The 24,637-nt window shown below is 41.2% G+C and overlaps 2 protein-coding genes across 2 annotated transcripts; both read right to left on the reverse strand.

Annotated features, from left to right (window-relative positions):
- Positions 1–1,019: 1,019 nt before the first annotated feature.
- Positions 1,020–13,508, reverse strand: T265_06644 (hypothetical protein; the record flags this gene model as incomplete). The annotated part of the gene is made up of 3 exons (XM_009171964.1): positions 1,020–1,138; positions 5,656–5,753; positions 13,426–13,508. The coding sequence occupies 3 exons, from the start codon at positions 13,506–13,508 to the stop codon at positions 1,020–1,022; spliced, it is 300 nt and encodes a 99-aa protein (XP_009170228.1).
- A 30-nt stretch (positions 13,509–13,538) lies between these two features.
- Positions 13,539–19,117, reverse strand: T265_06645 (hypothetical protein; the record flags this gene model as incomplete). Its single annotated transcript, XM_009171965.1, has 4 exons — positions 13,539–13,671; positions 14,885–14,915; positions 17,926–18,040; positions 18,968–19,117. 4 exons carry the CDS (start codon positions 19,115–19,117, stop codon positions 13,539–13,541), a joined length of 429 nt encoding a protein of 142 aa, XP_009170229.1.
- Positions 19,118–24,637: the final 5,520 nt, after the last annotated feature.

The following is a 24,637-nucleotide window of genomic DNA, read 5'->3' on the forward strand; positions in this document are numbered from 1 at the left end:
ACGACGTGCGGTAGGAGAAAGACAACATCCCAACTTTCGATGCAAAAAGTGAGGAAGCTCCATCAATAAACCCAGTGAGTGATGATCCTTCGTAGCTCTAGTTCGGTAAAGGAGACTGAATGGTCTGCACGAAACGTGACCGGCCCATGGTCACGGACTGTTGTGTCTGGGTGTTTCACATAGTCTGGGATCTATATGGCTACAGGGAGAGAGAAAACCAACTAGAGTTCATAATGCAGCAACAAGACTTGCAGACTTTCGTTCGCGTGCAGACAAATGTAGATTGTTGTAAGGAATTGTCAGTTTTCACGTATCGTTGTAATTTTCACACGGACTTCAGTTAATTAACTACCGTTGAACAGCCGGGAAATTCGACCGTCTGTCTATATTCTGGGTATAAAAGTTCATAACAGGATTTCTACGTCGTTTTCAAAAGAGGTCACTGTGGAGGATGTGGTACGATGTTTGATTAATGTCACATGTTCATTACCATATTTTACTGGCATGTGATTGGCCGGTTTGAATTATGTTAGCAATGTTATCTGGTCATCATCATCATCATTGACAACATGACATCAGTGTTCAACACCGATGCTTCACTGCCGTACAACCATGACGTGCGAAACTGCTGTTACATCCTAAGTATCGATACGTACATAGTGCAATAGATAATTAACACACCCTTTAAAAAGGAATGGTGATATTTTTCAAAGGATCTATTAGATTATCAACAACCAAATTAAGGACTATATTGCTTTTTCACGGATTTTATGAATGCAGTTTTATACCCCAAGAAAAATTTCGGAGAGTGAATATGATATATGAATGATATGGTATGATATGATATATGATATATGAAGAAAGTCCCTTTTTTTTCTCCTAGATCACTGCAAGGTATCTATGTTCATCGAGTAAAACGATATAAGTATGTTTAAAAAAGCAGAGGGGTCATATGATCTTATAGCGGCGTGCAAAACTCACTGTTCTGATGATCGTTACTGTCCTGAATACGCATGTCTCTAAGTCTGGTTGTGCGCATGACAGTCTGTCACGGATATATGCACTTCAGTGCTATCCTTAGAGCAAGAGTAGTTGTGGTGGATCTGCTGAGTACGTAACATCACTCTGACGCTGACATCTGCACATAAACAGTCTACATTGAACACCACGCGTACATTTGGCAGTCAGGACGACAGACACAGACCAAGTTCATGGCCTGGGAGTGATGTAGAAGTCTACCTGACAGCCAAATGCATCGAGATGTAGTAACAGGCTCAGTAATTATCCGCATAGTAACCGTATGTTAACCATGTTACTTTCGATTCAGTAAATCTGACAGGCATTCTCTTGGTAATTGTTTGAAGAACTGCGGTGTACAATTTCTGAGGGGACGTTCACACTTAAGTCGGTGTGCTCTCAAGAAGTCCACGAAATTCCTGTATAAACTGATGCACGGCGCTGTTACCTGTCAGGTTACTACCGGTATAACGATGACTATGTTGCGTCAGCCCAGAACACACTCCACTAGGATTAAAGTGAAAAAATTTCACAGTTGTTCCAGGTTTCGTGGATCAGTTAATCACCTTGCGCAGTTGTGACAGCTTTTCGAAACAGCACACTGTTTTGGTTGTCGGGGAAGTAGTAATTTTTCGTAATGTTTTGTCAGGATAATGCAAGGGAAACTTCTGAGACTACCTTGTGGAAATGATATACACCATAGAAAGAAATTACAAGGTTACGCTGCTTTCCGTATTTTCAACTTTCGGGTTGCAATTTCGGCACTGGTTAAAAATTCTACTTACTTGAGCCAAAGGAAGGAGAACTATCACGCAAACCCGAAGTCTGCCGCGACTTCAGTTTACCAATCCGTCTAAATTCAACCTCTCAGTATTCCTCCAAGCAAATCAACTCAGCACCAGTCCACATCTCTGCGGTGATTTCAGATGAATTCATATCAAGGGACCTCGTATGTATAGTACAGAAAAAGAGATCTCACTGTTCTATAAAATACGTCAGTGTACTCTGCATCGGAAGACGGCTAAAATGATTCGAAAATGTCACAAGAAAGGAGCAAGTCCTGCAATTAGTTAGAAATGTAACTACTGGCAGATAAACTGTTTTGTTCCGAAATCAGTGACTTCGCCTGTGGTGGAAGCAATTTTTGGTGTCAGTTTAAGAAACTCATACCTACGCTGTTACCGGATCATAAGAAATCGGAGAAATCTATCGTTCACTTGTTTCAGGTTCTGCAAATTTTATCTTCAAAGGAGGTTCATATCAGCTAGAATCATCAGTGGACTAAATTTTGAGTGCGAAAAACATAACTCATGATGGATTAAATGCACTAACATCCCACTTGCTGAGGTGTTTTCCGCTCATGTTATGTACTTGGACGTTTCAATGCAAGTCTCACCATGTACCGGTATAATAACTGATTTTAGTGAAGGAACGAAATTCAGTGCGGATTGGTCGGTACGCGGAAGAAGTTAAAGAAGCAGCAATAATGGTCTTCTGTCAGTTTGCAATGCCACCTCATTCCGCTAAATTGACATCTAAAACTTCGATGTATACACCAAACCATTGGATCGATTCCCTTTACCTTCGAATGCCTGCAGTAGAGAAAAATGCGATCGCTCAGTGGGAAAGCGCAGCAGTACATAACGATAAACACAAAAGGAACGGACTTCCGTTTCCTGGAGTCAAGGTATTGGAATCAGTACTGGAATCTTAACCTCATTGACAAACTCTCGAGTGCATACATTTATCAAGCTCCACAGTGCTGGTAAAGGCTTTTAAAATGGAATTCGGAGGAAGTGACCGTGATGTCATTTGAATATCTTCAAAGAATATCGGAGCACTTTATGGATGCAACGGACACCAGTTGACCTTCGATTACAAGAGGAAAACCAGAGATAGCCGTTGATTTTTACCGCGCTTGCTTGACACATATCCCTTTGTCTAAGTCGTTTTCTGCGACGAATAGTCATCTTATTCGATTGGGGAGTCAGCGTCTGAGAAAGCTTCACCAAACCTTCTGACGATTTTTATCATCTGTTGGCCAAACTGGCACTCCTTAATTAGCCAGTGATGGAGATACCACGAAAAAAGCATGTAGGTTTGTCCCAGAATATAATAGTTCACCACTTCTGTTCATAAAGATAGTCGGATAACAGCAGTACATAGAAAATGACAATCTTGGGTAAATTCGAGTTTTACAAGATTTCAAAATAAGAATGGCAGATGATCGGTCATACCTGAAAGTCTAGATGCTCTGGTCATATTCATACTCCACTTTCGCTGCTTAGAAAATTGCTCATATCCCATCATTGAGTGCCGGACCGTTTAAATTATCAACGATGAACTGTTTTACACTCACTCGATTGTTATTCAATAAGACGTTGAAATGTCTTCGAATCTTATTCCAGGTATACTGCCGGACTGGGGTTTCCAATTTGTAAACGTAGGAAAGTTATTTATTTCACAAAATAAATTTAGGCGCGCTATGAGGAGGTTATCGTTCTGCGTCTGCTGTTTCTTTTCAAAAATATCCAGTCAGTAAACTGAAAACTAATTTCATTTGTTTGGTCGTTTGATCTCCAGAGAGGAAAGCGCCCTATCAGTGAGAATTTACATATATTTCGTCACTATAGGTCATCTGACTTCGAGAAGGGGGTGAACCATGGAGAACGGTGCGCCTCTGGGACATCCCGTGGATATGATATGTTATATAGACCACCGGTAATTCATTTGACAAAGGATAAATTTTGAGAATATGATTCATTCGTGAGGTGTGCCGCACGATAACATTCGAGAATCTCGAAAACCGACATGGCTTTTCTGTTGGCAATGAGCTTTTTAATTAGTGATTCACTTCGCCTGCTTTTCACTTCCATTCATGAACAGCGAAGATATGTTAACCGCCAATGTTAGGTAACCAGTATTCTTTATTCGTGAAACTGAACTTCCTGGTAAGACGTGACGAACAGTCGGTTTCAAAATGACGTGATTCTTCTGATGGATTCCGTCGCATTCCAACATCTTAATACAAATGGAATGCGAATTTCGTTCTGTGAGATGATTTGTCAGCCTTTGTTTGCGGTCAGGCGTATAATGCATGCTGGACAGCACGTGCTGAAAATACAGTCCTCTAGGAGGCTGGTCTCGGACACTGCACTCATTTCGATGATTTGAGGTCAATCCTGTCAGTTTATTGATGCCTAACAGATAAGTCGGCCTCATTTATTCAGCATTATTACGTTCCGGACAACCAAGCCTTGTAGAAAAGATTGTCCTCGAGGAAGAATGCATAAACTCTTCACGAAATAAAGCATTTTAAACTCTGTTACCTCCTTTCCTCCCACTTAATAGGGGGAGTTTGAGCAACAGTAGTAGTAACTGACACACTATGTTATACTGAGCCAGTAAACAATTAGCCCTCAAACCAACTACCAACGCCAAGCTGCCAATGTACAGAACGGGATTTCTAAATGTATAAAGAGTAGAACGAATTCTCGCTATCTACCAGTGTCTTGGAGTTCTGTCTACTCGGCTGGATGGCAAAGCGATTCAGGAAATCTCAAATCTAATGTTAACTGATGACAAGACATATGGCGCCCCCGCAGACATTGCGAAGCTGCGCTGCTACTAGAGGTACTCTGTGTCAATATGAGTCTGAGAAGTGAGATCTACATATGTCTTGTATGGGCATATGGGATGAATATGGAATAATTTCTTGGGAAGCCATTTACAAACTGTCACTAGGGTTTAGATTGGCGTCTGCTGCGTCACCTGTTTCACTGAGTAGAACTAATGATACTTGACGTACAGTAAACGAAAAATACCGGAAGCTTTTGTCCCATTCTATTATCTAGTAGGTCCTAGTTACCAAAGAAGACTGCTGTCTGCTCTCCTTTCTCGCAGAACATTCTCGCTCCTTTGGACTTCCGCTCCAATGCCAATCTAAGAACTTTAAAATTTGGATCCAAAAGTGGCCATCCCATAGGTGTGTTTGAAGTAATCTGAGTTCTGCTGCCTACCCGAGCGGCAAAAGGCAAAACGGGTTTTGGCGATTTCCTTCCTGAAAGCACGTATTCTAAGTCAGCCTGTATGAGCTGTCAGAATATTGTCCAAAAATTCTTTTAGGACATTGCATTTTGCACAATTCTGTCGAACATCCTAGCGTTATAACGCTTATTTGCACGTTGTACACGAAATCATGTTGAACAGGCTGATACAAGGATGACGTCACCACTCTGACGATGAATTTTTCCGATCCAAAAGTGAGGCCTCCATCGAACGCTGCTGTTTAGTAATCGGCTTTCTATACTTTCTCTTACTTTTGAAGGCTTGAACTTCGCTAGTGCTATGGATCTAAGCGTAACAGATTGATTGCGAGCTCATCAAGCTCATATGCTTATCGATGCTGAGCAACCGAACCACGGTTTTGCTTTGGGAATAAAACGGCTGCCGTCAGGTAGTATTTTTTGCTTTGCTGACGTTGTTTCCAAATGGTTCGCCTGATGCTACCAATTGTGTGTCAGTCAGGATAAGAATAGTGAAACTCGCACTTGCGGCGTGCACTACCGTGACCTACACGGTGTTCTCAAAAAGCACCTGATTTATAAGGGCAACGGTAGCTCAGCGAGGTCAACTAACTAGCGTTCGGCATTCTGTATGACGTACACCTGCCGTTGAGTAGTGGAACACGTTTGACTTTGCATAGAACGATTAAAAATTCAAAGCTGGTTGGATAGCTAAAGAGGGAGCGAAATCTACGAATCTATATGCTATGAAGGACTATTTGTTAAGGAAAATGACTGATATCTACAGAATCCGAATGAGATCCGAAGATCAAGTTGTGATTACTGTTTCTTGACTAAAGTATATTGCATAATATTCAGCCAACAAAAATGTCACATTGTTCAAAACAGTCTTGTCGCTTCACCGCTGGCTGATGTTAGGCACGAACCATTTATGGGCTGATGGTGGCCTAAACAGACCTGGGCGGACGATTAATGGTCTTTTCACACGCATAAGCGTGTGGTGGCCTAAGTTAAATAGGTCGGAATATACACTGGCGAAATGACGACTCCTGAGTCACAGATATATGCAAGCCGCCAAATATTGATTGTTCCGGGTCTTTGATGAAGCCCTAAAGTTTAGTTACTTGCCTTTTTTGGCAGGAGAATTTGGCCAGTGATTCCTAGAGTTTGGATCACTGAGCCATTCAGACACATGTAGTCTCCTTAAAAATTGCAACTATATCTTGTAACGTTTGTTTGGTGTGTTTCTGCTCTTTCCGCGGAGGGCACAAACTATATGCGGTAATTTGTTACCTTGTTACTTTTGTTTTGTTGACCTTCACACAAGTTTCAACAGAGAGCCGATTCTTCTCTAGGTTGTTCACATATTTTAATTAACAGGACTTTTCATCAAAACTGATACTTTTGACCTTTTTGTAAGTTTTACCGTAACCTTGGAGTAAAACCTATTCATACAACCTGTTCATTCTCTTGATCTTTCGTTCGGAAAGTTCTCACTGGAAGAGTAGATCGAGATCGGATCATGTCAGTGAACTTTGTGTGTAGGGATGGTGGCGTTCTACCCAGTTTGAGTGCAAGCTAATTGCACTGCTCCTCATCCAGTGGTGACCGAACCGTACATATTTCAACTGCTAAGTGAGAGGTCAGTCGTTCAAATCACTGTGAGGAATCGTAGGATGTGCACTGTTGATGACACTCAACCAGGATGGATCAGCCGTTCAATGCGCCCTACCTTTCAGCATAGGCTAACATTACCTGTACCATGAAATTTCCATTGAAATACTGAAATCTTGTGACTACTGGCAATTATCCCTTTACTCGGTATTCAATGTTGGGAGTGCTGCATAGCTTCAATTTGAGGCTCACGTTTCGACAGAACTGCACTGAATTTAGACACGCTAGTCCTTCACAACAGCAACTGGATTGCTAGCTTCATTCGACTAGTCCATTCTTACATAACCTGTAACCTCATCTGTCAGCCTATTTGTGAGGGCAGGTGACCGAACAAACCGTAGAACAAGATCATAGTGTGCTTCTCCAATTCGCTCACTGACTTCAGTCAGCCTGAACAACCTTGGTTGATTTACATTTATTTTCAGTCATTTAGTGTGCGACTTATACAGCACTGACAGACGAATTTAGAAAAACTACACTCAATCTCATTCGACTGTGCTGTGTGTAAAGTTTGACCATGTGAAGTCCGTCAAACGGAACCATGTGACTAGAGCGGCCAGGGACATCAGAACTAGTTTGGCTATCTGGCAGTCTGTAAGGTAACAAAGTACAGTGATCCTTTTCATAAGAAGCGCGATTCATAAGCACCGAAATCGATTCCACCTTAGAGGCCCAAAACTACCTTAGAATCTAACTTGGGTAGGTTATCTATTTACAGTGTGCCTAATGTAAATGTTCACAACACACTGGGCCAATAATTGAATAGGTCTTTTATAGTGCAGTTGTGCAAGGTTGCTTTGGTTTTTCCTTGTCGTCTGATTTGCTCCCGCGGTTACAGTAAAGGGTGTTCCCTGTCATAAGCTTTTTTGATTTGACCTGTGATTCATAGGCGACAACGTCTAAAGACGAATTTTTCAACCTTTAGTTTCTTGTCTTCTGTTTTGCTTAGATACATGACATTATTTTTGGCGAGTGACAAACATTTCTGTGGGGCATTGCTCGTTTAACACAATCCAGTATCAGTCCTCAGGATGAGCAGATGTTGGTTGCATTCAACAGCAATCCATCATTTGTCTATTGAACCATCATGGACGAGTAAAACACAATCCATTGAGATTTATCTAACAAGCTGTTTAAGGTCGAAGCGGTCGAACTTACTGACAAACACGCGTACGGTTTCTTTTCTTACGCTCGAGTGCCACAATTTTGAGGCAGCACAACCACTACCACCGACGCAGGGGATACTCACAACAAACAGTTCATAAAGGGGAAACCCGTCAGTTTGTTGCTCCTGTAAAGCTTTTCGAGATGAGAATGATGTGGACATTTCATGAAAGAAGCTGCGGTTGTCATAAATTTTCCAAACATTGCCTTGATACGGCTTCATAGTTAGAATGCATTCTTTCGCACTTCTCACAGAGTGTCATCCACCTGACATTGTCGTGCAGCTGATGCAGATAGCGACCGTGTCCGGAGTCAAACCACAATCACCAGGACGTAACATATTTATTGGTTATATTACTCCTGAGCTGTAATGCTTCGCTGGGCTCTTAAGTTTTGTTGCTATCTGACCGGTCTAGTTTTGTATTCAGTAGACAATTAACTCATGGAGAATTCTGATCAACTAAAAAAACCGACTCTTACAGCGGGCCTGAAACTTCAACATTAACTTCGCCCGTACAGTAGTGCAACTGACAAAAACAAGAATTACACCACTAAAAGGATAATTTTGGTAAGACAAAAGTGAGCCGGTTTCCGCTTGTTCTGTTTCCATGGGCCTTTGCTTGATTCAGCTGTCACATCAGTCAAAAGAATTACAATTATGCTGGATTTTCAACAGAGATCTTATTTTGTCAGTGAAGCCAATCTGTGCTGTGCAGTGCTTCTCAGCTTTTCATCATAGATTGGCTTCACTGACTGGATAAGACCTCTATTGGAAATTTGCAAATACCGTCACATTACCGTCAATTTTGAGTTGTCAGCTGATCTGTCTCAACCATACTACTCAGCAAAAGATGCTTACAGATCTGCTCACTCAGTTGGAAAGTGCTTGCAATCGATTGAGAGGTTATCTTTTTCGGAAATGTTAGGTGAACAAAGGGATGACCTTGACAATGGGTAACATGGTGCTGCAACAATATGAATATTTTCTGCGTCGCCTAACTGCTTCAATGAAGGGTTTTTGCGAACTTGACAGAACGAATAATTTGCGCATTTAAATCACGGGTTCTGAAGCCTTACGAAGCACGGCCATCATATGCTTCAGTTGCTGATTTAACCCAGGTTACTACGCTCCTTCTCTTTTAATTGCTTGACTGACATGAACCAGACCAGAAGGGATAAAAGCGAGACGTAGCTATCTTCGTTGCGAAGCGTAAAAGCGTCAGTACATGCATCACTATGTAATTTTCAACTATTGGAATTAGTCGATCAATGAAACTAGGAGCCATAGATCCATTAGAGATGTTGTCATGTAGCCACAGAGTTTTCAGTGAACAGGAGCTTGAAGAAGATTTCCTAGAGATACAGAACCTTGAAAAGGCAACGGAGAGGAATTCAGCATTTCAATTCAACGGGACTGAGCCGTGTCCGTCACTCTCATTAACAACTAAGGGTTTGAGTCCCGGCGGTCCCCATTGACCAAGGCCGCAGTTATTGGCACGAAGTAGCTTACGGACTGTTGTTTTCATACTTCATTGCCCGATCCTAGAATGCCAACCTCTCGATCGCTTCCATTCAGTACAGGGACAGATGGACCTGTGGAATGCAGAGTACACATCCTAATCAGCGTAACTTATGAATCATGAGTAACGGCTCTATCGTGGGAGAGTTTCTTCCTCCAAAAACTATCTGGATATCTCAGTACTGCTGATCCGATGTCCCTACCAGATCAGGATAATACGTCGATGACACGCACGGTCAAATGTCAACATTTTTCTCATGTCTTCTGCATGTAAGTGTTACGTTTCTGATCTTCAAAGTAGTATGGATGACACAGACGCAGACCTAAGGACTTCTCACACGTATCGTGTTCAGTACTGTTTGTGCTGCACCTCCATATTCCTTCAACTTACGTCACAAGAACAACATAGTAACAAACCTCTTGTTTGAAACGCATGGAGAATTATTGTTCAGTTTTAGATATCAATACAAGGCAGTTGCACACCATTAAATGATTCTACTAGCCAACCAGTCACAACACTGGTAGGGTATCATTGACTAGATGACTACACTACGGTTAGAAATTTCACAGGGTTCGAACTCAGTTTCATTGAGTCAGAGGAACAATGTATCTGATGTGAACGTCTCCAGTTCAGCTGGTGAGGGTTGGATGAACAGACCGCAAAATCATTGTTGTACTGAAGGCCGAAAAGTTGAAGAGTAATGAATCAATGGTGTTGATATATTTATCTGCGACTTCTGTCTTCCAAAATGTACAGGGAACAAAGTGGGAATACCCTAGATACACTTGATAATTTGCAGCATGGTGAGGCTGTGCACGCATAAAGCTTGGATGAACTGATTGGTAGGCGTCGGTCATGAGGTGAGATTCAGTGTTATCAGGACTATAGTGGTCTTTAGCAAATTTGACGTATGAGAGTGGAGTAACCCCAGCCTGCGACTGGAAACATAGCTGGGCCTGTACACCGATCACGTACAGGCGAAAGATCCCATACCACGGCAGCTTTACATGCACTGTTTCATTCAGATATTTAGAGTTTACTGAAATAATCGAATGCCGGGTACCGAGGTTCACCAACAGGCACTTTGTGATTAAACAGAAACAATGATCACATTCACCCATCAGTGATGATTGGGAATCACTTATAGGATTGATGGAGGCAGAATTCCAAAGCGACGTGTGTATAACCAACTGAATACGGACAAACGAATGTTTGGTGGACAAAACCCTCTATATGTGTATATTTTTGTCTAAAGTCAGACAGGTGGCAATGTGGATTTTTGAAGTGGAACGCCAAAGTACAAAACAGGTTGGCATGGACGGAAACGATGGCAACCGGCACTTGTTTAGTTAATTTCGAGCAAGCGAACCGAAGCTTGCGAGATGCTAGGAGAACGCAAAGCCGTTGGACCTGCAGACCGAATAACCTGGATACGCACCGACAGCGGTTGTTCTGGGGCTGGGAGCACTGAACCAGTCCGCTACCAGTGGATACAGTAATGTGTTGGCGAAGCATAGGCAGACCAATTAAGTTTGCCAGATCGGTCTTATATTTCATAGGTTGTTTAGACTGAGTTGAATAATACCTAGACGTAGCTATCCATATGTGTCAACAGAATATCTCGTGAATGGCGTTCCATATGTTGCGAGAACCACCTAGTTACGCCAATCTTACCGAAGAGAACGTAGGCAGTTCACTACGAAGAGGGTTGGCATGTTATCTCTTTTTCTCATCACTATCTCAGATCTGTGCTGTATACTTCGCAATGTATGGTAAAGTATTTCTCTAAACAGTGAGTTGAAGTTTTCTGTTTAATTCTATTTATGCATTTCATGGATCCGTCTGAAAGTCTCCGCGATAACAAAATAGACATTTTGGGGTGTCAAGTCTACAATCAGGATAGGGTAACTGCCTTTGACCATCTTTATACAGGCCAGGCTGGGCAATATCTAACACCAGCTAGCTGCTCGTGCGTGTCTAAGTTGTGTACGAGATGAGTAGTGCGGGTCATGAGATGACCCTTTGCATGCACTATGTGGCTCAAAGATTCAGTCGTACTCCCTTCAGTTGAAAGTTGCAGGCCACCAGCTGGACATGCTGATGGCTTTGGAACCTGTCCTCCTGTTCACTACCAAGTCATATGCCTTCAAATTCACACCGGTACACATTCGGCTAACCGTTACTGTGACGTCACTCACTGTGCGCGAGGATCCACTGGCTTCGTATGATTCGACAGGTCAACCTGAAAACGGATGCCAATCAAAACACTTCAAAACCATCGTTATTCTCTTCAAAGTGGCTTAAAAGCCGTTCGTAATAGGCTAAATCAAATATTTTGCTCTTCCTCAAAAGATTGAATAATTAACAATGGTTCAGTGAACAAATGCACCCAAGTTTGCGATACATCAAGCTGTCATCAGTTAATTGTGGTCATTCGGTAGTGAATTAAGGTGTAGAATTTATTTTCATTCTCTTTTTAGCTGAACACAAATGGTTTTGCGTTTTATTCATGAGAAGTTGTGCAGAATTAGCCTCAAAAACAAGAAATGCGAAGATAGTCCTCTAGTTCATTTAGCATTATTCATTCATAGCGGTAACAGTATATTAAGATTCACAACCAAATGTGTATTCATCGACTAAACAGAATTTCAGGTACCTCGCGTAAATGGGTAAAATATGTCAATCTATTTCCTTACATATCAATATGTATGTCATCGTATTTGCCACTGACTTCGGATTAATTCCGTTAAGGAAAGTAATTAACGATAACAGCATATTTTCCTGTTGGCAGAGCTGAGTGATGGGATGGAGTTCGTACAAAAACTGGAAAGGAAACAGCTCTCAGGCACTTGGCGTAAATCCGATGCAAGAGACTTTATTGTACCTTATTCAATCGGATGAAGCCATCAGATCAATATGGCGGAACTCCAAGGTGTGATCCACATCCACCCTTAAATTTCTGGTTTCAAGCTCATCAGAGTTCATCTGCTGCTTAAAAAAATCAAAAGTGGATTATGCTCTAACGTTAACAAATGAGTGTATTTCCCCTTCGTGGTTGCTTCTTTGTGGTGGACTCTTAGGGAGAGGGGATTCATGAACGTAGAACCAAGGTCTGTCACTCTCCTAACCGAATAGTGTTTTGGCATTAATCGACTCAAAATAGAAGCACACCACTATCAGTTGCATGAATATCACTCGAAAGAAACAAGCCTTGCAACGATGAGCAGTTCAGCTTATGACAGATCAAAATAAGATTCATTATTGTCCTTTGTATCTGCACAAAACCTGTCCAACATTAGGCCACAGTTTTTGCTTAATGTGATAAATTTGCTATGCTTTTAGAAAACAGAATAAACAACCATGTATTTTTCGCTTTATCGCATATCACAATCAGTCTTATATAATATCTTTGGGGTGTTAGGTGGATATTATCCTGAGTAAATTCTGCGAGGTGAAAATGACGGAATACTTGATTGCACCAGGGGTAACATCCACGAATATATCTCAGTCTGCCTCGGCTCTGTAAGCTTCACGTTAGGACACAGCTAACCTGAAGTAGGCAGTTTCTAGGTGGCACTGGAATAGGAGCTTAATACAACAAGTGAGTTGCATCTTCATTATGTCCAAATATATTGTCAACTAAAGGATATCTCAGACGAACATACAATTTATCACCTTACGCCTAATCATGGTCTGTAGCCAAATCAGCGTTGTGTGCAATTATTCGGCCTAGAATCTTGTGGATACCATTGTTGCAAGTGCCGCACTAGATGCAAGCGAATAAACAGTCAACACAAGAACCTCAATATTTTTCAGTTGTGACTTCGTTCGCTTTGCACAGTTAGACTGATCACGTACACCACGAAACCAATGACATGCAAAACGAAAACAAAACGTACTATCTACCACACAATTTTACGTAGTCAGCCAACGGCCTACCAAAACAACCAGGCCATTGCTTCGCACGTAAGAACGTCTACTGGGGACGTACACAGCAAATAAATCAGTTTAACACTGGTTCTCACCTACCAGAGTAAATGGAGATATATTGTCTGGATGCAAGCTCCGAACTTGCGCCGACCTTATCTGGTAAAGGAAAATAGGGCATGGCTACGTAGGATTCCAAAGGAGCTGAAATTCAGTCGGTATCACGGGGCAGCTTTGTTACTTTTTCCACCTTCGGATCCACTGGAGGTCTTCCAAACGATGTCTGATCCTGGGCACGCATTAACGCGTAACGGTAGGTGGATAGGATTCTCGATCCGATTAGGCTATCACCAGCACATTACCGCGTTTAAACTTCCATTGATTAAATCCGATGGCGAGGTGAAAATACACAAACCACTTGCCTGTACATAACCTGGCGTCACAACGGACATCGGGCTCAAATTACAATCTTGGTGTAATTGCTAGCTAGGGAGATCTGCCAGACGTAAGTGCCCTAATGGATTTATAATACAAGTCCATATGTCGGTTGCATTTCAGTCTTTCCCAACGTTAGTTTCAATCACCTAACCAGAGGCCATCAGAATGTTCTTGAAACGGAGACTTTACATGCAGTACGGTTGCCCACAGTTTTAAACTATCCTTTGGAGTTTTTGCATTCGGTGCATTCTGATTGGTTATTCTGCTATGGCCTCTAGCTCAGGGAGGGTTAGGTTAATAAGTATTACGACAGAAAAATCGTTATTTCTTGTATTTACCCACGTATGAATGTCTCGCACCTAAAATATATGCAACTTTAAAACCGCAGGACTAATGCATTGCAAGCATGCAGAAAGTCACTGGTTATTTTCACATCTCGTCCATTTACTCGTATAGGGTTCTACTAATAGAAGTCGAACAAGTAGAACATTATCGTTTGGCGCAGAAACATTCTCCATGACAAGAGCCTGTGAAGAAATACAAGTGATCCGTGGACAAATGGAAAAATAGCATTGTTGGGGCAGATTCCCAAACATTATACGGGTCGGATAAACGAAGAATACTCTCTTACTTGAGATGTTTCTATCTGGAGCTTTCATCAGCACCACACATCTTGGAACCACCACATTACGTGAAGGCATGACCCTCTAAGTGTATTACCGAAATAACATTAGAGTAATATTTGTAAAACAATATCCCTCTAAACCGCTTTCCCCTAATAACGCGTCCCAAAAATGGCCGGAATCACTAAATAACTGAGATTTATATTATGCTATTTTCGGTACCCATATGGACTCCATTTCTGAAATACATTCTGAGGCTTTATGGCTCATTCGCATCACATATTCACCGTAAGAGATTATACCCTTCCATCAAATCGCAGTGTGTCCAAGTGTCAACGGTCTATTGTTAATTCTACGTGAACAGAATGAAAACATCACAAAGAAGAGATTAAAATGGGTTCCAGATGATTCTGTCGCAAAATCAAATTTGTTTGCAAATGAGCGTATTTCGCTAGAATGGTGTTTCGTCTAAGAACCCGAATAGTCAAATGCTCACTGGACATGTAATAAGAAAGTCACAATCTTTCCTACAAAAAGAAAAAAAACTAGTCGGATTCGATTAACCCATATACTGGTTGAAGGTAAATCAAGTTTTACACATGAAGGAATAGGAAATTCAACAAGTAAATTGTGGTATCAAAAACAAACCGGCAAACATACAAGATAGAAGTGCCAATTAGCCGTGAAGTTTAGACAACCAGAACAACATTAACAGTTTTATAGAGTCGTGACTCTGCTGACGCCCTGGTGGTTTTTAGACCAGAAAAGAACATACTCATGAATGCAATTCTACGGTCTGGAACTTGGGATTCCCGCCAAATGGAACAAATTTTTAGAATAAGCTTGGTCATTTTCTTTATGGGACGGTGTGCTCAGCATGCCTATTGTGATGGATGTCAGTTTGCGACCAAAATTTGCTTTAAAGTATGCCAAAGAATATTTCTTCTGAACCCACCGACCATGTTGGAAAGAAAGCAAATACGTCGGAGAGTGGTCGTACAGAATTGCAAATTAGGCAGACCGCGCGGTCGGTAAAATAAGCAGTAGCACTGCGAAATGATAGTGACAGTTATGGGAAAAGCAACTGAGTCTTTTCTCTTGACTAATGAGACTGGCGAGAAAAAGAGTTGCAGAGCGTGGGTCTGGCCTTGGCTTCTCTCTGTCAGGCAAAGTGAAAGGTAACGAATTTCATTGAGGTGGGTTAAATTAGCCAGGTATCGACCTAATTAGATAGATCGAAAATGTCCATAAACTCCCATCAAGTGGATCAGCCGAGTTGCGTCATACTCCAGTGTACTTGAAGAAAGATGTTTTTTATCAGTGCATTAAAGTGCATTTTAAAGAATGCAAATGGCCTAAATAGGCGTTTTTTTAGGAAATTGGTCCACCATTATGTTTGTCGACATAATCAGATGTCCCTTTAATTATTTCACGCACTGCGATTCAACGACTGACTTTTGGTGGCACATTACATGTTGTGTGATATTTCATTGTGATAGATCTTATATTTCTGAATTTCGAAGAGATGAAGTTCAGGCATGAGGGAGGTTCATTTTAAAGGAACAAACCACCTCGAAGCAGCAAAAACGTTATCCGTCACGATAAAATTGCAAGATATAAGTACGTACACTCCTGCGCAATAAAGTGAGGTGACAGCAGACCTAAATGGATGCAATTGATAAGGAGTACTGTGATCTCCGTTCCCGTCTAGCGAGACGTGACTGTTACTTAGTATGTCTATCGTCCCCAGTTCACTAGCTCTTTTAATAAAAACGAAATTTCTCTACAGAGAATGTTAGAATGTTAGAATGTTCCATATGGTCGAAGTTAAAATTAGGTGAGTAGTCGAGGACCAGAGGTCTACAAAGCTTTTCGACACGACACTTGGTAAAAAGCATAGGGGAATAAAAATCAGTTAAATTCACAATGTCTTCTGTCACCAGGCTACGGTGCCAGATTTGTTTAAACACACCTGATCCTCGCATCACCCGAAATCTGCCAATAAATAAGCCCTTTGCCTTATCTCAATAGTGTTGCGTGCAGGAAGAACATTCTTCTAATATCCAAACAACCTCCCAAATTTTTGGCCAAAATGCGGGGCGTCGACCTCAGGTTTCTTCCTTTGAATATTATTAAAATCGGTTAAGTTTTCAGTAGGGTTGAACTGGTGCTGACTTTTTGATAGCTCCAACTTCCTTATAATCCAAGGCTCAAACTCACTTTAGTCAGAATTACCTGGATTAATAACCCTCAGGTGAAATTTGCGAACCTCGTGAGAACTCTCATTAGCCGTCATCGTGTCCGTCTGATTGCCACTGCGCGTGACGGGCGAAGCGGAATAACTCGGTACAGTGGGATGGATTGTTTACTTCCAACAAGTGAATGGATGTTATCGGCAAAATACGGTGGTGCGTATAAAGGGGACCACGCGAAAGAGCGAAAAGTAACTAATAACGTTGATCGGAAGGCACAGCAACCGATATTCGTTCTCGTGCAAAAATGCTATCGAACCACCACCAATCAGCGACCTTAAATCTCCTGTACAAACATATGAGTGAAGCTAGTGTATAACGTTACATTCGGGTAGTTGACAAGATAGAAGAAATTCTTCCTATCTGTAAAGCGATGGGTGGGAAACAAAAGACTGGGTAGACGAAAAAGTGCTCTAAGGATAGTTTCTCGATTGGTTGCGCAACGAATCACGTTTTCATTTTCCGCTAGCAGAAAGGTGTCATAGAATCGCGATTACGTCGGAACTCATTACTGGCACAATCCTCTGAGAAGGGAAGTTATTTTGAATAGTACAGACAGCCACAACACAAAATTTGACGCCAACTCAGGATGCAGAATTTGCGTTGCTGCAACAACAGATATAACTTGGTCCCCGGCTCAACAGCTGTAAGCGAACAGCTCGTCAGTTTGGCTAGCTGCATTGTTCTGGATTACTTAGCCGTCTTAACATCTATGACATGAGCAGGAGCGTTCTTTCGAAGCACAAATCTTATGAAGCTGCAATGTGCTTGATGCTGCAATACTGATATAGAGGGCTGTAAATGTCAACGTAATAAAATGGAAGGTTCCACAGTTTGCGCATTGCTGCACTCAAAGAATTACCCAGGTTTGACCAGCAATGCTGAACTGAGTTGCATGAGGGACGTTTGTTACTTAACAGTAAAACGCCTTTCTGAAGGTCTAACCATTAGCTTGCGTACTTAACATTTTACCAGGCGGAGCTCCTTTCCCCGGGGACCATATGCTGAATGAACACTTTCTTCTGGTAAGTTACGGTGGTGTTGACAGAGTGACTCTTGACAGTTTTATATGAACACTGCCCTCGCATATATCTTTCTGAAATTCTTTCCCACGCCATTGGATTTACTTAACTCATTTTCATAATGAAACTTGTTCGATTATGGCCTATTGCCAACTGCGTTGGATAATAATACACAAAACACCTTAGGTAGATTACAAAAATTTGCGGTCATAATTTTATCGAATATTATTGGTTGAGAGTGAGGAATATCCTTCAGGATCTACGTAACGTCCATTTTAATTCGATCCGGTTCCAAAAGATGGTACGTAGGATTTCATGTGATCCCTCATAAGCGCAAATGTCGGCGCAAATCGACCTCGCAGTGAGACCCCAGACATTCTGTACGTAATGGTAGTTTTGTCAAATTGCAATGATCACATTTTGCCGAGGCAGGACTTGCGCATTTCTGGAAGGAACATAGCCGGCCTTCTAATATCGAATCGAATAGTAAGTCAATTGATCTTAGAATTTTAGAATCAGCAGTCTGTTTCCAAGTCAGAATCAACAACGAAGCTCTTCCATCAACCAAAACAGCACCCTAGATTTCAAACAAATTTTGATTCAAGCCAGATAACCTTGGTCAGATTTCTTCTTTGCGGATCTAGCTGGTGGTATGCACACCATGTTGCCAAACCAAACTGAGCGTATTTCGTTAGTAAGTTACCGCTGGCCTCGCTGTTCCACGAGGTCAAAAAGATTGATTTATTATTAGAATCCCACTCGGACTCGGACGTACTTTCACAGATCTTCAAACTTTCCTGATACAAAGAACCTCGGGATGTTGCCTTTATGACATGAATTCTGTAAGCCTTCGTGCAAAGTCGGTTAGCTGTTGATTAGGATTCATTCTTAAACCTTGTATGATAAAATAGACCAACTGTTACCACACTCCGACGACAGCATCTGGTGAGCGGTTGCTGCCAATAAATGCACAGTCCTGTTTATACGAAAGTCCAGTCACGTCTCAACTCGTACAACAGCCCAAGAACTTGCACAGTAAGGATGATCTAATACTGTCACTTTCGGAGAACTAAACGGTATTGCACATATGAAAGGATCGGACTAATTAAACGCGTGCGGTATTCCCTCTAATAGAACTGAATTCAGCAACTAAAACTGGGATGTGGCATGGTAGAATAACTAGGAATTACAGCCCACCCGAAACGGTCTGCCAACCGACATCACAGAAGAGGGATAGAGCATAAACACAAAACTCACTGGCTTGTACGACACTCATAAGTAGGGGACTGAAATGTTCTCCCCTACCCGTACTTTCCACGAGTAATTATCTCTGTCACCCTGATTCCGTCGATTATAAAACATTTTTAGGCAACCTGGTTGTGTGACACGTTCGAATTTATTAGCTGTATCAAGAGTGATAATTCCCTGGTGTTTGTTTGCTCTCCTTGAAAGCATCACTGTTCGTGAGAGCAGATCGCAGTTGTGCCTAAGTGCGACAACCTAACCTTTATTTGCATATTCGACCAGGGAAGTTGTTGAAAGCTGTGCTTTAAACGCCAATTTACTTTTCGACAACACTGTCTGTGGCTAGAGAGACAGTTCAGCAATGGGATCACTGTAATATTTGTTGACCTTTTCATGAGAAGGCTTGAACCACATGCCATAAACTCATTGAATGACAGATGTCAGACCCATTATCTATCTACCGATGGCGTCATGTTATATTTAATTCAGACACTGACGTTGGGTGTAATCTGTAACGCTTTAACTCGGAACATTAATTGTTCAGGTTCCTAAGAGAAACTAAATAGGTAGGTTGTTTCCCATTTTTTAGATCAAAATCTGACAAGGAGAGAACATGAAATGACCAAACGGCGTGTTCATTGTAAAACCACTGGGCTAAGGCACCATGGTAACCTACATAGTTTTGTTGGGATGAAGTGAAATCATAAATTGACTACAGCCTAGGCGTATCGAGCCTGAAAGATGTGCTCAGCTTCCATCCAATCTCCATCTCTTGTTTTTATTAAAAATAATTATCTAAGACAGTTCAACTGAAGCCGTTTTGGCATGTTTACAAGATATAACCACCCTCTGGAAGTGAATCAGCCCCGGAGTTGATAGCTGGACGACTGACACATGGTACGAATGGCTATCAACGCGGCACACTTCGTTAATCAGCACTATGACAACCGATTGGTCGGAAACAAACTAGCAGTTAATGTACATTCCAGGCTGATTTATTAGTTTATTTATGATTACAACGCAAATTATGTGGGTCGACCCGAAGTCTGTCCATTGATGATTGGGCACAAGCGGACTTGAATTGGAACAAGGTCAGGCAAACAAACCAACAGCACAGTCGCTGTTCATCTAGCTGACATCAGCCACCTGGTCACGTAATGGGCCATCGAATACGGGAGGTATAATTTGCCTTCCGTAAACATATGTTGGTCGTATTCTACTTAATCAGACCCCTCGTTTCTGTAAACGATAACTCCAGGTGTAAATCTTATTTCGATATACTACTATCCATCTGGCTCGTCCCACGGACGGCTATGATCATCCTTTGGCATGCAATTGTCTGCCCTTTGGTCCCTGTACTATGTTTTAACGGTGAATCACCAATCGAGTGACTGACGAAGACATGTTTGCGCCCAATGTCAGTTGCATTTTATAGGGCTATTGAACTCGGTGCCAGAATGTCAGATTCTATTTACACTAACTCGTATGATATTAAAAAAGTCACATTCAATACGGAATCAAATATCTGAGTTTGAAGCACCCACTTAGGTAAAGACAACGACAGCGTGATGTTTGGTTGCAAAGTTGGGTAAAATCATTGTAAAATAGTGAAAGTTCTGAGGAAAGTTCTGAGTTGGCTGTAGGCAGGAAACAGAGAATTGTCTTCCGTTGTTCTTCCAAATGCGCTGTACAAATGTCAGCCACTTTGAGCGAACAATGAACATGCGCTATTTCGATCATTTCTATTATGTCACTTCATCGCCCCAAATCGAACGGACAGTTGTTACACCGATCTTCAAGACGCAAAAACAGATTTTCACAGCGAAAGTCCATAACCGACTTTTGAAACAGAATTGTCACCATTTGCTCCGGACAGAAAGTTACCCTGATAGGTAAAACAACGTTGTGCTCTGGATTTCTTTCGACTGGTTAGTTAAAAGGTCCATGATTTAAAAATCTGACAAATATAACAGAAGAAATGAATTACAAGAAACCTGCTATCAAACGTCAGGCACAGACTGTTGAATGCGATGCGAAGTAAATAAACTGGAAATTCCTTTAGACTTTAACAATTAATTGCCAAGCTCGGCGAACAGATCAACAGCCACCTGATCATTTACCAACCAATACACCCGAGCTACCAATATTCCAACACATTACCAACTTTAACAAGATGCATTTAGCTCTTCGCGTCTTGTTTTGTTCGGCTTGGTCGTACTCAAATTTCTGGAAAAGCTAATTTTGAATCTTTAATGGAACTCAAGTTTAAACCGTAGGGAAAACCTACTTTTGCTGCGTGGAGAAACTGGTTCTAAGTGCTTTCTGTGGCCACCAAAAAGAAATCTGGGGTAGAAAGTCCTTTTGATGCGCGTTGTACAAACACCTTGTAAGATTGCCGGTTTATGTAGAAGTGGTATGTCACAGCGTACTCATCGTAATAGTTCAGTAGATGAGCGTTTCAAAAGTGATTCAGAAAGAGAACGCAGCATTTGGTTAATTGGTACTGGTTTCCATTTTACTGCTCCTAGCTTGCTTTCCGTTGCATCATTCCGAGTTTACTGGGTACTTACAACTACACATCCTCCATTATGCTGGCGCACACCGGACTACTTAGATGACTGGCTTTTGAAACTATTAAACTAAGCTGAGCTCACGTAGGTCGCAAACGCCGAAGTATCGATGACAACGCATACTGAACCCTGTCCGTGCTATTCACGATCAAACTTTGTTTTTTCTGCCTCAGAATATCTTGAAATGCCGACGGAATCAATGGAAAGCATCAAAAACGCGTACTGTCGTTCCATTGTTAGTAGATTTGATGTGAGCGTCTGATAAAACTATACGTATGCGAGCTAATTAGCTTGATGCTCCTTAACTACCTAGCGTCTGCTGACCAGTTAGCTAATATCCCATGTGTTTTTGACGTCGTTTTTGTCAGACGACGATACGTATTTATTTGGTGGACGAAAAATTACCGCCACCTACGCATCGCAAAACAAATGTCGACAATAGCTGACAAAACTGTGGTGTTTAAAAGTAATTGAGTCAGCAGCTTCACCAGGATGATATCGATGAATTCCAGTACCTAAATAAATAAGTTACACAACGGATAGATATCGTAAAATATAAGCAGGATTTTTGTGGTAACCTACTGTTACTAGACCTATCTCAAGTACGCTACCGTAAATATCCGGCCTTACCATGGGGATGTGTAAAATCACTAATCACTGACAGTCAGCAGTGATTAAAAATTGGAAGTGGATTTTCGACGATCGCATATGAAACATCTTTTGAAGCAAGAATTAAGGACAAGCAAAATTGCGTTTATATAAAAGCAAGGTGGAAGTAAGATTCGTTGCCACGAGGGTATATTCAAGGATGAATGCTGTCGGACGATGAAAACTTTTTTCCATTATGCTTTCCATTCTATGTTTGTTTACTGCAGTTTTATTTAATACATTTCAGCACATTATAAAGAAAAGTGTTCTGCATAGTTATGGCAGGATTCATTCAGTTTAACCCACCTTCTGGTCGGAAACCATTGTCTGTTGACCAGGTTTGGCTATTCGCCATCAGTCTTCTTATTTTGAATTAGTCAACAATGGATTGAAAATAGTACCAAACTTTTAGCTTTCAGTTTTCGAAGGCAGCGCGGCACAACACAGGAGTGTGGTTGAAACAGCTTGCTCACTTGTGTCCGGAACTTACGATCGATATCGGACACTCAAAATAGGCTTATCTGTATACCTATGTATACCCACGTAGCGATGAAGTATGCGAGTAGCATGTAGTTTTCTCGTGAACCCGCTTCACGTCTATTGAAAAGGGAGATTTATTACGGGATTCGTGAAATTTGCTCCGTAACATTCGTTTGAATTTGTGTGCTAGCCATTACATATCCAGGAGTGCCCAGGAAGACGCGTTCGAGAAGAGGACGGTTAATCATTTTCTATAAACAAGATGCATATGAGAATTTCGCTTCCCTGTCCAATAGTTTGTAACTATTCAGTTGGTGTTTTCCAATAAATAACTTCGCTTCAAGGGCCTTCTTCCCTCAACACATAGCAATATTCGTTCATATATTTGCCAAAACTTACCCGAAGTATTATTAGGAAAATATCAGTCCATTCAAGTTCACTCTGTGAAAAAAATCATGTGTGTGAACTGCGTGCACATTTCTGTGAGTATTTATGCAATCGTCCACGCCATTTATATTGACCAAAACTAGGAGGCTACTGACTGAATTCCATTTAATATTCGGTTTGAACTTATATTATTTTCTGCTTAATAAAGGATAGCAAAAATAGGTTCCACATTTATTTACAAATGCTAGAATTTTTGACGTCATTTGTTAGAACAAATTTCTTTGAAGATAAGTTGATTCACATCGTTTCTCTATCTCTACAAGCAAACAAATGTACGTTAAGTGCAGGTCTGACCTAAGCAAATAGACTAAACATCTGACCTGCAAGGTTTTAAAGCAGCTTTAAACGAGTGACCTTATTTAGAAGTGATTGCGATGAAATTTTGTCAAACGAACTATCTTTTAAATCCTGTCAATGCTGAAGCACAAGAATGTGCATAAACCTGAACGACCATGTTGTCGGGAAGGCTGACTTTATCACTGAAATAGGTAGAGTTTATTGATCAGTAGTTTTTAACATGGAGCTATAAATTTTAACTATTCTGCAGCCTGTGACAAGCAAAAAATCGATTTCATAGTTTTGAATATTTATTATACTTTCTTTTATGCTTAAGCCCATACTGTTGTTTGTTCATTGAAATTTAATTTGAAGAGATCATTGTTGGTACTGTTTTGATTACTGTTCATTTTGACATTAAATCTTGTGCAATAAAACTAAACTATTTTGGTCACCAAATGTTCAATCTTACCGATAGCCTTACATGGGAGTTAGCACATAAACATCAACAAATGAAAAATGCACGTGATGAGATTATGAGCCCGTCCTCTACTTAGAGAGATCCTGAGGAGCACTTCTGGCTATTTGATCTGAAAATCTTTGTAAATAAACTGGCAGTGTGCACGGTAGCACGACTGATGCTTCCACATTTTTTCTACCGGTATGCTTCCGTGTGCCTTAACAAAGTGCGGAACATGACTATGAGTTGAGTGCCATAAAATGCTATCGAAGAGAGAAGTATAAGGCATTGGTTGTTGGTTAGATTTCGACAGATCACCAAGTATAAGGTGTAGAACGCAGGAACCGTTTTGCCGTCTTGACGGAATATCTTACATTTTGCGCACTTATAGCTTTGGGAAGTACAATTATCCTAACGCCTGGATGTGCGTACCGGGATATCAAGTTACTGAACCAAAGGTTTGATATAGATGGGCGACACGGAGAGGAAATTTTACATATATCTAAAGTCACCATAGTACGTCTGTAGTTTGGTGGCAATTTTGGACAACCGTTACTCATGTTAGTCAACATATGCGTGTCTATTGAACCTAGCACCTCCATAGCACATTACTTTTTGGAACGAACGCTGTTCAATCATATCGAGGGAATTTTATTTCAAACAAATTTGCCAGAATCAAGTGTTTAATTACCTTTCCAAATCTCTTGGTTCTGCACTGAAATATCAAGTTTTGCTCTTCGCAGGTTTATGAGGCAAAGTGCAATAAATTGGTTAGAGGATTATGGCTATGGTAACGCAAATTGTGCGAAGTGTAGAGATTGGCTAGAACACTGAGTGAGTAGTAATAAA

Source organism: Opisthorchis viverrini (assembly GCF_000715545.1).
Source record: "Opisthorchis viverrini unplaced genomic scaffold opera_v5_142, whole genome shotgun sequence".
NCBI lineage: Eukaryota > Metazoa > Platyhelminthes > Trematoda > Opisthorchiida > Opisthorchiidae > Opisthorchis > Opisthorchis viverrini.